Source organism: Tribolium madens, unplaced genomic scaffold, assembly GCF_015345945.1.
Source record: "Tribolium madens isolate multiple individuals breed KSU strain unplaced genomic scaffold, Tmad_KSU_1.1 Scaffold_96;HRSCAF=242;Tcas5.2_LG5, whole genome shotgun sequence".
NCBI classification, from domain to species: Eukaryota; Metazoa; Arthropoda; class Insecta; order Coleoptera; family Tenebrionidae; genus Tribolium; species Tribolium madens.
Genome location: NW_025401068.1, coordinates 11856096 through 11870735, shown reverse-complemented (window position 1 = coordinate 11870735; position 14640 = coordinate 11856096). Strand labels below are relative to the sequence as shown.

The 14640-nt window shown below is 27.5% G+C and overlaps 1 protein-coding gene across 1 annotated transcript in view; it reads left to right on the top strand.

The window, feature by feature from the left end:
- LOC123012993 (zinc finger protein 660-like) overlaps window positions 1–14640 on the top strand; it is a 42549-nt gene that overhangs the window by 10458 nt on the left and 17451 nt on the right. The window contains exon 2 of the mRNA XM_044411266.1: window positions 6454–6592. Coding sequence (XP_044267201.1) covers window positions 6458–6592 — 135 coding nt within the window. The 5' untranslated portion in view covers window positions 6454–6457. The remainder of the gene's footprint in view (window positions 1–6453; window positions 6593–14640) is intronic.

Genomic DNA, 14640 nt, shown 5'->3' with positions numbered 1-14640 from the left:
ATTTTTTTTTATTTATTTTTTTAAGTTTCAATTATATCAAATACATAAGCATATTACTATTATTATTTAAGGATCACATCTTTGATTTTTTTTAATTTGATTAAATGTGCTTCTTTTGTTTTTTATATCGAAATTTAGAACCTTATTTATACTTAGTCAAAAAATAAACGTGAACTATACAAAACTATACGAAACTGTTTTAGCCCCACTAAAAATTGTTTCTAGTTACAAGCCTGTCCTAATTTTCCATAAAAATGAATCAAACCAATAGAATAATTTTAAAGTTTTTGCAAATACAGGGTGCGCCAGAACTCGCGCCCCAGAGAAAATTTTCAAGTAAAGTAAGATACCAGGAACATGAAAAAAATGTTTAAAGTCTGACATTTATTTTTTTACATTTCATATTTTTATATCTATTTATTTTTATCGATGATCTTGTAAATATGTATATGGTTTTTCAGCATTACTGAGTAAAAGTACAAAAACTTTGCAATAAAAGCCACAAATAACGTTAAATAGTTAAAATTTAAAATTCTATCTGTCAAAAAATTTTGACATTTATTTTTTGACATTTGACATTTTTTATGTCTGATGTATATGTTTTTTACAATTATTTACTAAAGGTACAAAAATTTTGCCAATAAAAGCCACAAATAACATTGAACAGAGTTACAATTTAGGATACAGCTTCCTTGTTTCCTCTTTTAATAGCCTATAGCAAAAAAAACTTGGAAAATTATTTTTCCAACAGAAATAAATACAGTCAAAGTGCAAATTTTAAACTCTCATAACTTCGAAATTTTTATAGTTAAATTTTTTTTAAACATTTTTTGCATGTTCCTGGTGTCTTCCCTTATATGGCATATTTTTCTCTGGGGCGCGAGTTCTGGCGCACCCTGTATGTTAACAGGTGATAGTCAAAATAACTCGACTTGCTTCAGATTTTATGCGCTTCGCAATCACAGATTACAAATAAAATTATTTTCAAAATCCTGAAAATATAATTTTCAGTGCGATTTATTTTTGTTAAATAACACGCGATCTTACTTTACCTACATGTTCATAGCTCGTGCCATGTTTTTGCTATTAAACCGGTTCAGCTTACTTATTAATAGGACGAGATCTTTTTATTTCGTGTTAAAATAGTTTATTTAACTTCACCTGTTGATCCATTCTTAGTGCTTGTTTTCATATTAAAACACATTATTCATCCATCATTTTATGTCTTTTGCTAACTCATTAGCATAAATTTGATGACCTAAAAATGTCTTTTACGATCCTAGGAAGTGTTTCCATCATCGATTACATCTGATTTGTCAATACTATGTGTGTGAGATTAGAATAACCAATGAGGTTCAAGCAGGAGAAAGAATAGTGGAACGGTTTCAAAGCTACCAATAAAAACTCCTTGAACAAAAAACACAAGTCATTGATTGTAACTAAAAAAAAAATAAATCTATTTAAACTTCAGTGTTAGTGAATAGGCAAATTAAGCGATAAATAGGCTGTTTAATGTATGTACTTCCATATCCATAGCAAACTGCGTTCTTATCTAACATCTTGTCAAACATTAACATTCAATAAAGCGTGTTGTTTGCTCAACTTACTCTTTAATTAGTGTTGAGTTTGAGTACAAATTGCCCACAACACCTGCATTAATTTTGCAAAATTACTCCAATTTAAAAAAATATATACAGGGTGCTGCATTTTGGATGTCCGAATAGGGAATCTCCGAAACTAAGAGGTTTAGCCAAAAACGAGTAATACATTCTGGGGCTCATTTTTTGAGAAAATAATATTGGTTAAAACCGCATCCCGCTATCGTCTTTTGTTTTCGACTTATAGACAAAAATTAACATTTTAGCGAAATCTAAAAAAATTCATATCTTCGTTATTATAGAAGAGACAGATTTGAAATAAGGATATTATACAGGCACTTTTTTTACGTAGAATTTAATAATGTGGTTAACAATTTTTTTCAGTTGTTTGTTTAGCCGTAATAAAATAAACTTCTATTTATTTAAATGGGAATCATATATGGCTGTCATTTTTAAAAAGCTTGTTTTTTTCTTATCTAAAAAATATACAGGGTGTTCCGTCTAAACCCCACTTTAAAAGTATTGGGAGTTGGAATAATTGTATTTATTTTAAAATTGGTACACAGCCATAGACCATTAAGTCCTCCTAAATGAAAATACTTTCAAGATGGCGGCACTTCCGGTTATACCGGAAGTCGGTCTTAACTTTCTTATTTTAAATAGAAAGGTAAATTTTTTACTGCGTTTTTGGATTAACCGAGTTATTTTAAGGGAGTTTTCATCAGCTTTTCCTATACCTAAATTTAGTCGTTTTTGAAATATTTGGAGTTTTTCAAAAATTTTTGGATTTGCACCTTCGACTTTAAAAACTGGTAACTCTGCCATTTTTTAAGATTTTAAATTTGTTTTTTTGGCGTTTGAAAGAGAAATAATTATAATTTAAATTTAATTATATTTTAAATAATAATTTTGTTCTGAGGCGCTCTGATATTTGTTCAAGGCTTCTACCGTATCGTATTTTTAAAATCTTTATAATTTTATCTATTTTTTCATCTATTTTACAGTTCACAAAACTCTTATTGATTATTATTTACACATTTGGAGTGAAATAGTTTTTCCATGACCAACTATTATCACACAAAATATGTGTTTCACTTTTTAAGTATAGTTATAAAAAAATATTTTGTTACAAATATATATTTTTTAGATCAGAAAAAAATAAGCTTTTCAAAATTGCCAAAGCCGCCTATGATTTCCATTAAAAAAAATACAAGTTTATCTTATTACGGCTAAACTAATAACTGAAAAAAATTGTTAACTACATTATTAAATTCCTCGTAAAAAAGTGCCTGTATAATGTCTTTATTTCAAATCCGTATCTTCTATAACAACGAAGATATGAATTTTTTTAGATTTCGCCAAAATGTCAACTTTTGTCTATAAGTCGAAAACAAAAGACGATAGCGGGATGCGGTTTTAACCAATATATTTTCTCAAAAATTGAGCCCCAGAATGTATCACTCGTTTTTGGCTAAACATCTTAGTTTCGGAGATTCCCTATTCGGACATCCAAAATGCATCACCCTGTACATCATGTTTTTCCATCACCCTTATTCGCCACTTTTTCAGGTTTCAGATTTAAAGAAGAAAACTTTTTATTGCGCTTGAACTGAATTCTTTTGTAATAAATATCGGTTAAAGTCGTTGCAAATTAAGTCTCTTGTAAATTATGTTAGATGCAAATTAGTGTTGCTCCCAGATTGACTTGTCGAAGCGAGAATGAATGTGTCAAATAAATAAAATTAGAATTATTAGTGACTGAAAGTGGTGCTTTCATTTTGCCCGACTGGAAAGCAAAAATTCGCAATTTTACCGTGTAATAAGCTTTGACTTACTACACCAAGAAAACATCGTTTACTTGACAATTTAATTTGACACATTTATCCTCATAATCGCTGTTAATAGCGTTTTCCTTCTCGAATACAACTCGTTATGAACCGAGTGCCATATTTGGATAAATACTTTATTGCTAACTATTAACATTATTTCGAGAAAAACTTTACGCTATTACTGAAGTATTTCACGCCAAAAGGGGGTATTGAGACAAATTGTGGTAACTTAATTATTTAAAGACTATTTGCATAGATGTACGAGTCGTCACAGTTGCTGTGACGTTAATTAAAATGAAATATTTGCATTTTAATAAATTAATTTCAGTTTTTTAAATCATGTGTATCTACATAAATTGTTTCCTGTTGGTGTGCTATAATATTTCACATTATGATTTAATTGGGATCGCACGACATGTAAACTTAATTTTTTCTCTAACAAACCAATTGAGGCAATTAGCGTTTGTGGTATCATGAAAGCGCTTGATGTTTCTGAACAGGAAAGGGACTTAATTAAAGTAATTAATTTTACTGAACAAAATAAGAAGAAATTTAAATAGCAAACGTCTCAAAGGAGTAAATGTGACAGATAAGATACGATTACAGATAACGACAAACTCTGACTCAGCTACTAATAAACATAGTTGAAAGAACGTCGCCGGAAATGGAATAAATACTTTAATTTACAAGAAAATACCTCGATTGTAAATAAAATAAAACAATTAGGTTTTATTAGGGCTAACACGACTAAGTAATGAAGTTAACAACAATGAGAAGAGGTGGACAAGAAGTAATTATCGCGGATAATTGCAATTACAAAGCAAGTTTAACACAAGCTCACCCCACCCACTTCCTAATGTAACAAATCTTTTGATACGTTATCAGTAGTGAAAAAATAAGCAAAAAACGATTCTACTGAATTTCTGAGAATTCCCAAAAATCTCCCAGAAGTAGAAGTATGTTAAAAAAACATTTTTGATTGAAAAATAGTACATTATTAAAGAGCAACACTTAACTAGCAAGTAAATGAACAAAATAACCAGGACGCTTTGCAAACAAATGAAAAGTTACTAATAAAGAAAACATTTTTTAATCAAATTTGATCATTAATGAAACATAAAATCGGGCTTAGTCTTGTACATTGAATTTTTTACTGGCACTTAACAATTTTTAAAATACAGAGTGCGCCAGAACTCGCGTCCCAGAGGAAAATTTCAAGTACGATAAGATACCAGAAACATGGAAAAAATGTTTAAAATTTTTTATCTGTCAATAATTTTGACATTTGACATTTTTTTATGTATATTTAATGATACTGATGATCTTCTACCTATATGTTTTTTTTATAATTATTTAGTAAAGGTTCAAAAATTTTGCCAATACAAGCCACAAATAACATCAAACAGATATACAGTTACCTTGTTTCCTCTTCTAATAGCTTGTAGCAAAAAACTTGGAAAAGTATTTTTCCAATAGAAATAAATACAGGGTGCGCCAGAACTCACGTCCCAGAAAAAAAATTCAAGTAAGGTAAGATACCAGGAACATGAAAAAAATGATTAAAAATTCTATCTGTCAAAAAATTTTGACATTTATTTTTTAACATTTGACATTTTTTTATATCTATTTAATGATACTGATGATCTTGTATATGTTTTTTTACAATTATTTAGTAAAGGGACAAAAATTTTGCCAATAAAAGCCACAAATAACATTGAACAGAGTTACAATTTAGGATACAGCTTCCTTGTTTCCTCTTTTAATAGCCTATAGCAAAAAAACTTGGAAAATTATTTTTCCAACAGAAATAAATAGAGTCAAAATGCAAACTTTAAACCTTCATGACTTCGAAATTTTTATAGATAGAATTTTTTTTATATTTTTTCCATGTTCCTGGTATCTTACCTCATATGGCATTTTTCTCTGGGGCGCGAGTTCTGGCGCACCCTGTATAAAAAACACAATTTAAGAAAATTTATTAACTAAAAAAATAAACTAGGCACTAAATTCGTTCTTGAACAGCATTTATCAAATTTTTGTCACTCATTATCCATACTCTATATTTTTCTCAAAATAATTGCTTTCCATTAAACCCAATTTATAAATTTTATAAAATAGTATTAGAAAAAATACTATACATATTAAACAATTGTATTTTTTTGGATTAAAGATAATATTATGTAGTTTTTCTTTGTTTATTAGAAAAGAATAGTCTTTTTTTTCCAAAATTAATGCTAAAAATCGCAATAGTTAAATCAAAAAATGTATTTTTTCAGCTTGATCAATTTTTAGTCAGATTTTTTTAAATAAATGTAAAAATAACTTAAATGATGCTATACTTAAAAAAAACCTATTTCAGCTTGTTTTGTTAAATTTAGATTTTTTTAAAGAAAATTGTCATTTTCAAAATTTTAAAATTTTTTAAAATCACAAAATTAGACTACGAATTTAAGAGTAATTTTTTTAGTTCAATTTTTAACAAATTTATCATTAATTAATGCAAGAATAGTATATTATGTAAAAAGATAAAAATAGCATTGGTACATGTTATGGTAAAAGTAAAAAAGCCAAAAAACTTAAGCGCAAAAACAGAATGGCCAAAAGGTAAAACTTTACTTATAACATTTAATCATAAAAGCGGTCACTTTTGTGACATTAGCAGATAAGATAATCTTTTTTTGTACAACTTTTAATAAATCTCTTGGGGGATTTGTCGGTGTGTTTGCTCAGCAGTTCCGCCTCTTATGGCCCACTTTGAAGCTAATTGTGAGAAATTAGTCTACCGACAGGGTGGTCTGCATTACCTTTCTCTCCACTCGAGTAGTTCAAAAATATCTACTAAAATAAAATAAAAACAAAAACAATAGCCGAAATTTCACGTTTTAGTCATTTTTTCTCTTTTATTGTAACTGTTTTGTACCGAATGCTACTCATGCATGAAAACCCAGGTTGCGGTACCTAGCCTCAAGACATCATTGTATGTAAATGAGGAACACACGCCATTAATTTTATTTTCTTTATTTCAGAAAAATGGAAGCAGTGATTCGTGAAGGAGCACTTCGTTTATTGACATCTGAGACATCCTGTGATGTTATCTTGAGTTGTCAAGGACATCGCTTAATGGCCCACAAACTAATCCTGTCAATTGCTAGTCCTTTGCTACACGTGAGTAAATTCTCACACACAGATGTAATAATTTATTATTACGGAAATAATGTCTAAAAGATTTGTGTTGTGTGTTTGAACATTGAATTCCAGACGACGACACATATCTCATGTCGGTGATCGTTACTTTAACCAATCATTCTTGGACAAAATGACAGTTTTTCTTATACAGAGTGGCCAAATTATTTTTTATTTTACTACACACATGACAAATTGACATTTTTGAAATCTGATCATTTTCAGCTTCACTTGAATAAAACAATCGAAAAAAAAATCTTTTATTTTTCAGTTATGCATTTTGTAGCAATTGTAATTAGAATTTTTTTCCTATAGTTAGAATCACAATTTTTATAAGACGGCAAAAACTATAACTTCAACTTCAAGCCTAGTCTGGAAATTAAAACGTGGTTAGTGCAAGACGCGAGTTTTTGATACGCTTCATTAAAATTTTGTTTAGATTTATAGTAACTATATTAAAAAAAAACATTACTGTTGTAACAATAAGTCTGCTACACAGTAATTGTGATTAGATTTATTGCGCTTCAGGCAGATAAACAGTAATCCCAAAACATATTCTCTTTGATAATAAATCGAATCAGTATTTGTATAGAGCACACGAGTTGGTCAATACTATTTTTCTCAGCTGTACTCAATGCAATCGCTCGTGTTGATAAAAAAATCAATGTTCAAATTCAAAAAAGTGAAGCAATTAATCAATTCTGTAAACTAAAGACTCAATTTTCAAGATTTTGTTTAACCTGCCCAAAAAATCACTAAATTAAGTCAAAAATAACATTATTTTTGTCTTGTTCGAGTGTTTTAACATGTTTTTTTTTATAGCAAGAAATTATAAGAAATATTTCCGATGTTGTCTTCGACAAACTACTTTGTATATTTCGGAATTTTTATAATAATAATAAATTTTACAAATTCAAAATAAATTAAATTATGAACGCAACTGACAAAAAATCCAGTCTTACAAGAAAACACCCAATTTCAAATTCTTTTAATTTCAGAATCAAAATTTTTAATGACATAATTGTTTTATTTTAGTAAAAGTTTTAGAAAAATTAATAACATTTTTTTTTAACTTTTTGATTAACCAAATTTGGTGACATCCCAACTTATGTCGAGAGAATTATTTTAAAACAAACAAAATTTTTAAACATAAAAAGATAAAGGTATTGGGAAGCAATTTTTTAATTGATGTAGGTAATTTATTAATAACTAAGTAACATTTACACTTTTTTTCTTACAATTTACAACAGTTCACATTATTAATTTTCAAATCTTCTTAGAGCAATTTTTAATTAATTAAACACTCTCAAAACAATTTTACGAATTTTCCAACAATCATCAATGAAAAAAACACAACAGATAATAAATAACACAACAGAGCAATAAATAAACTTTTTACATTTCTTAGAAAAAAACACCAATAATTATTAATTTTAGTAAAAACACATATTTCATGTCGGTGATCGCTACTTTAACCAAGTAACTTGGAAAAAATGACAGTTTTTCTTATACAGAGTGTTATTACAAGTGATAAAATAATTTTTTATTTTACTACACACATGACAGAAAAATTGACATTTCTGAAATCTGATCATTTTTAGCTTCACTTGATTAAAATGTGTCCACTTCATGACAATTGTGGTTAGATTTATTATCTGTGCAGCTAAGAGAAAAACAAATTTTTGTTTTTGTTGTTTTTAGGAAAAAGAAACAGCAAAACATATTTTTATTGCTATTCTAATAATAAATCTAACCACTATTAAGACAGAGTGCAGAAGCTTACCAAACTATTTTCCTCAACTGTACATAATTTTTCAGTTATACATTTTGTAGCAATTGTGATTAAAAATTTTCTCCTATAGTTAGAATCACAATTTTTATAGGACGGCAAAAGCTATAACGACTTTTTGATCCGCTTCTTTAAAATTGTGATTCGATTTATATAAAAAAAAACATTGCTATATAGTGACAATAAGTCTGCTACGTTTCACAGTAATTGTGATTAGATTTATTATGTTTCAGGCAGATCCCAAAACATATTCTCTTTTGATAATAAGTCTAACTCGTATTTGTACAATTGCAAACAAAATACTTTGGTCATAATTTTTCTGTCACTTCAGAAAAAAATTATGTAAACCAAGCATTAACATCAAATCAACATTGATTTCAATTTATTGACTTTTCATTGACAGTCAGGTTGACAGTAGTAAAAAATGAGGTTATCTATCCTAATGCTTGCTTTACAACTTTATGTCACTCAAATGACTTTGACGACTAAAGTAGAGAGCGCACGAGTTGGTCAATACTATTTTTCTCAACTGTACTCTATGTAATGGCTCGGGTTGATAAAAAATCAATGTTCAAGTTCAAAAAACCGATGCCTACTCAGCTAATTCAATAAGAAGTAAGTTAATGAAAAATGAAGACCGTGTAGAATCAATCAAGTAGGCATTGTGGGTCGTTTTTTTTTCTAGTGAAAAATTTATCGCTTTAGGGAGGAAAGAAAAACTGGTAATTAATACTACATTAGGATTAGCTTCTTATTTTTGTGTTGATGGGAGAGATAGCTTTAAAGTGCCATTATATCTAATTTTAACAAAAGAAATCATTACTAAGCACTTTTTACCAACACAGAAGCACTAATGGACCGGCCTTAAATAGCACCGAAAAGAGAATTAGCTAGCAGCTGCGGTACAACACTTTTACCAATCAAACAAAAACAATAATTATGCAAAAAAAACATAGGGTAAAGCCGGGAGAGAGTATGTTTTTCAAAATGTGGTCCATCTCTTCTAATGTTATTGGCAAAAAAATCTATTGGCAACACTGAATTAAACAGCTACATCAGCAAATTAATGCCTATAAAAGTTTGACATTTCAATTTGAAAGTCATTTATAGTCACCCGGTACATGTAATTCTACACTACACATCACTTGATGTAACAAATCACTACTTGGAGCAATTTATAGCTACCCCAATAATTACGATTTTTCGCAAATAACAACTACAGCTACTAGATGCTCCAGGCAACCATTAACTAGATAAACTGTTTTCTAATATTCTCAACTTAAGATTTATCTCAAACAAACGTATTATCACGAGTGAATTTGCGTTATTTTTATAGAAAAAAATGCATTTTGAGGGGACTGGTAATTGTTGTTTATAATTGTTACTTTGTTCCATTGGCTTGAGATCAGATAACAACAGAATAGCTGAAACGCATGGTAAACAAGATTAATTAAGCAACTAAGATTTGTGCATATTTTTAAATGGAACAGCAGGAATAAATTTTGTGTGGAAAATTGAGTTAGAAAGCTTTTTATATTCATCATCATTTACCTACATGAACGTACTTATTATTTTAATAAAGATTGGGCTTGTTTTAAGTGGAATTTAATGATGCTTAGTAGTTAAGAAACTGGAACATTAATCATTGTCGTCTTGACAAAAATACTTCACTATTATTGAGTGATAATAAGCCTAATAATTGCTAAATAGCTGTAGTGTGTAAATTTAATTGACACAGCATGGAGGCTTTGTGGCATATGAGAGTTTCTCTATATATGCATATATTTTGATTAATATACACCAAGATTATGTTTATAATTTTTTTCTATTAAGATTTTAAAAAATAATGCATTTTTTGAATAGAAATAATCAACGTTGGATAGAAAATAATGTATGCACAAAGAACAGGTGATTGATGCCTTAATAAGCGTTTCGAACGAAATGTGTTTTTGACAATAGCGAAACTAATAGTGTTCTTAGAATTGATTTACAATTATTTTTTTATACATGTAAGTTCACACAAATCTGTATAATTTTTATTGTTAAACTCAAAATTTTTGATTTAGACCTAATTTGACCAAATTTTGACAAAATCTTTAATAAGTGAGTTTCTAAAACAAAATTTAAAAAATATAAAATTGCCTATAATTATATTTAACAGTTATTTTTTATTTTTTAATCGAAATTATTTATTAAAGACTAAGTATTTGCGTTTAATAACTAAAGTTTTCCTTCTGTTATACCTATATCGCAATTCAAAACATTTTCTTTTATTTTTCAATTTTTTATTATTTATTTTAAAATAATGCGAACAGGCAAACATATGGTGTTATTTTTGCTCTTTTACAAAATTTTTCTAAATCGAGACAAAAATCACTAAATTAGGTCAAAATTAACATTATTTTTGTATTTTTTTTAAAGTCGAAGCACGATTTTTAAGTCAAAAACTCAATATTTTTTTTAATGAAAAATAACAAAACTATAAGTTAAAAATGGTGTTATTTTTGCCCTTTTTCTAAAACGCGATTATTTGGGGAGATTTTGTCAAAAATATTTTGAAAAATCACTAAATTATTTTAAAATGATGTAGGTAATTTTTGTTTCGGTTTTAGTGCGTTTTTCGACAAAAACGTCATTACTTTAAAGAATTTTTTAAAAAATAAGCTGAAAAATTGGTGTATTTTCGAAATTGGTGTTATTTAAGCTTTTTTAAGTTTGAAAAAGTTTTGAAGCAAAAACTTGGGAGATTTCGCTAAACCGCTAATATGACATTTTTTCTCATTTTTTAGCTAAAAACGCAATTTTTACAAAAATATGCCAAAAAATCCTTATATTGAGTCGAAAATTGTACTATTTTTGCCTTTTTCAAGCAATTAAGCAATTTTGTGACTCAATTTTTTTTTTTCACGAGATTTTGCTAAACCTGCCTAAAAAATCACTAAATTAGGTCGAAAATAATATTATTTTGTCTTGTTCGAGTGTTTTAACACGTTTTTTTTTGAAAATTGCAAGAAATTATTTCCGGAGTTATCTTCGACAAACCATTTCATACATATATTTCGGATAATAATAATAATAATAAATTTTATAAATTCAAAATAATTTAAATTATGAACGCAACATGACGACAAAATCATAGAGTCTCACAAGAAAACATCCAATTTCAAATCCTTTTGATTTGAGAATCAAAATTTTTAATGATATTACTTTTTATTTTAGTAGGAGTTTTAGAAAAATAGTAAGAATATTTTTAACCTTTTTGTTAAACGAATTTGGTGACATCTCAACTTAGTTCGAGAGAATAATTTTAAAACAAACAAAATTTTTAAACAAAAAAAGAAAAAAATTATTGAGGGAAGTAAGTTTTTAATTGATATAGGTAATTTATTAATAACTAAGTAGCATTTACACTGTTTTTCTTACAATTCACAATAGTTCACATTATTAATTTTCAAATCTTAGAGCAATTTTTAATTAATTAAACACTCTTAAAACAATTTCACGAATTTCACGAACCATAAACAAGAGATAATAACACAACAGATAATAATTCATAAAATTATATATTGATTTTTTATTAGTGTTATTTTTTGATGTAGGATATGTGGTTGCAATTTTTTGCAATATTAACATCCTGTATTTAGTCTTTTACCGAGATGCTCATAACAGTTTTACTAAGCGTTTCTAAATTTTACGACGCGTTTATTATTTTCTGGTCACATTTTAATGAAATACTGTAATTACTGTGCCCAGTACGGAAAAACCAAACTTTCTCATTGTATTATTTGATTAGAATTAATTATAATGCAAAATTATACAAAACACATTGCTATTAGTTTCGCGTGCTACAGCACTTGAGTGAAAATGTTGAAAACCGGTGTAAAAACTCTCTTTTCGCTCTAATATTTTGCATTTTCGGCTAGATAGAGTTGCGAGAAGCACAACAAGCGTTTAATTGATTGTGACATCGTCATGGAATACGAGCAATCAAGCGAAAAGAACACGAATTCTGCCAGTCATTAGACTCAATCACTGAATTCAGAGCCGTACCCAAGGGGTGGGATTAGGGGGTTCAAACCCTTCCCGAAATGCTGAGCACTTTGTTATATAGTGTTATAAGTGTTAAAAATTTAGTTTTTTTTTGTTATTTTAGTGAGTTAATTTTAAATTTTTGTGAATTAATTTTTCATGTGTTAATTATACAGTGTTTCATTTTTATTGTTAGGTACAAATTTAAATACTTGAATATTTAATTTTAAGACAAAAGTGTTTCGAAAAATGCTATGAAAGGGATTTACATCCCCTAAAAAAGGTACGTTTTTTAAAGGGTTTTTCCTAATATTTCAGAATAGATAAAATTACAAAATTTGGTACCTTTATATGTACACCTAAACAAATGCCAAATAACAAAATTTTTAATCAGGGGCATCTTGAACGGTAAAACAAATTTAATTTTTAATTTTTATGCTGTTTATGGTCTGTAACATAAATTTTTGAACCGATTTTTAATAAAAATTCGTAAATTGTATCGGAAAAACACAAAAGAAATTTTTTATTGTAAAAATATGAAATTTTGTTGCTGAATGTGGCAAGAAACCACAGGCAAAATAGTTAGAATAAATTTTTACCCTAATCCCAACTAGTTTACGAAGCCCCTAATTAAAAATTTCAACATTTTTCTTTTGTACTTGTTTAGGTGTATAAAAGTTATCATCTGTACCAAATTTTGAATTTTTTTTCTAAAATGATTTCGCATCCATTGCGTAGCATTTTTCGATATATGTTCATAGAAAACTTTTTTTTACATATGTATATTTCGGATAATAATAATAATAAATTCTATAAATTTAAAATAAATTAAATTATGTACGCAACATTACGACAAATTCAGAGAGTCTTACAAGAAAACACCCAATTTCAAATCCTTTTGATTTCAGAATTAATGACATTATTTTTTAGAAAAAATAGTAAGAATTTTTTTTAACATTTTTGTTAAACGAATTTGGTGACATCTCTGCTTATTTCGAGAGAATTATTTTAAAACAAACAAAATTTTTAAACAAAAAAAGAAAAAGTTATTGAGGGAAGTAAGTTTTTAATTGATATATGTAATTTATTAATAACTAAGTAGCATTTACATTATTTTTCTTACAATTCACAATAGTTCACATTATTAATTTTCAATTCTTAGAGCAATTTTTAATTAATTAAACACTCTTAAAACAATTTTACGAATTTTCAAACCATAAACAAGAGATAATAAGTGATAATAACACAACAGAGCAATAAATAAACAGTTTTAACATTTCTCGGAAAAAAAAACACTGTAAGAAACAGTTTATTGGCAATAATTATTAATTTTAGTAAAAAAGCAACAGTTTTAGGAATCAATTTCAACTCGGCTTGGTTTCAAAACTAGCAAAAAATATACAGTGTGTCTTCTTAATTTTGCGAAGAAATGCAATAGTTCTATAAAGCTTTGTTACAGATATACAGAGTGGTAAATTTTCATGATACAAATCAAAATCTATTAGTTCCTCCGAAACCACTTGTTTTTTTTTATAAAATTATATATTATTTTTTTTTAGTTTTATTTTTTGATGTAGGATATGTGGTTGCAATTTTTTGCAATATTAACACCCTGTATTTCGTCTTTTACCGAGATGCTCATAACAGTTTTACTACAAAATTTTTAATCAGGGGCGTCCTAAACGGTAAAACAAATTTAATTTTTAATTTTTATGCTGTTTATGGTTTGTAACATAAATTTTTAAACCGATTTTTACTAAAAATTCGTAAATTGTATCGGAAAAACACAAAAGACATTTTTTTATAAAAAACTATGAAATTTTGTTGCTGAAATGGCAAGAAACCACAGGCAAAATAGTTAGAATAAATTTTTACCCTAATCCCATCTAGTTTAGGAAGCCCATAATTAAAAATTTCAACATTTTACTTTTGTACTTGTTTAGGTGTATAAAAGTTATCATCTGTAGCAAATTTTGAATTTTTTTTCTAAAATGATTTCGGAAATATTGAAAAAAACCTATTAAAAGACGCACCCTTTGCGTAGCATTTTTCGATATAAGTTCACAGAAAACTTTTGTTTTAAAAATGAATATTCTATCTCCTGTTTAATTTTGTAGCAATAAAAAGTATTAAAAATTTATTTTATTTTTTGTTACTTTTGTGAGTTAATTTGTATTTTTTTATGTTTAATTAGGATCTCTTATTTTAATTT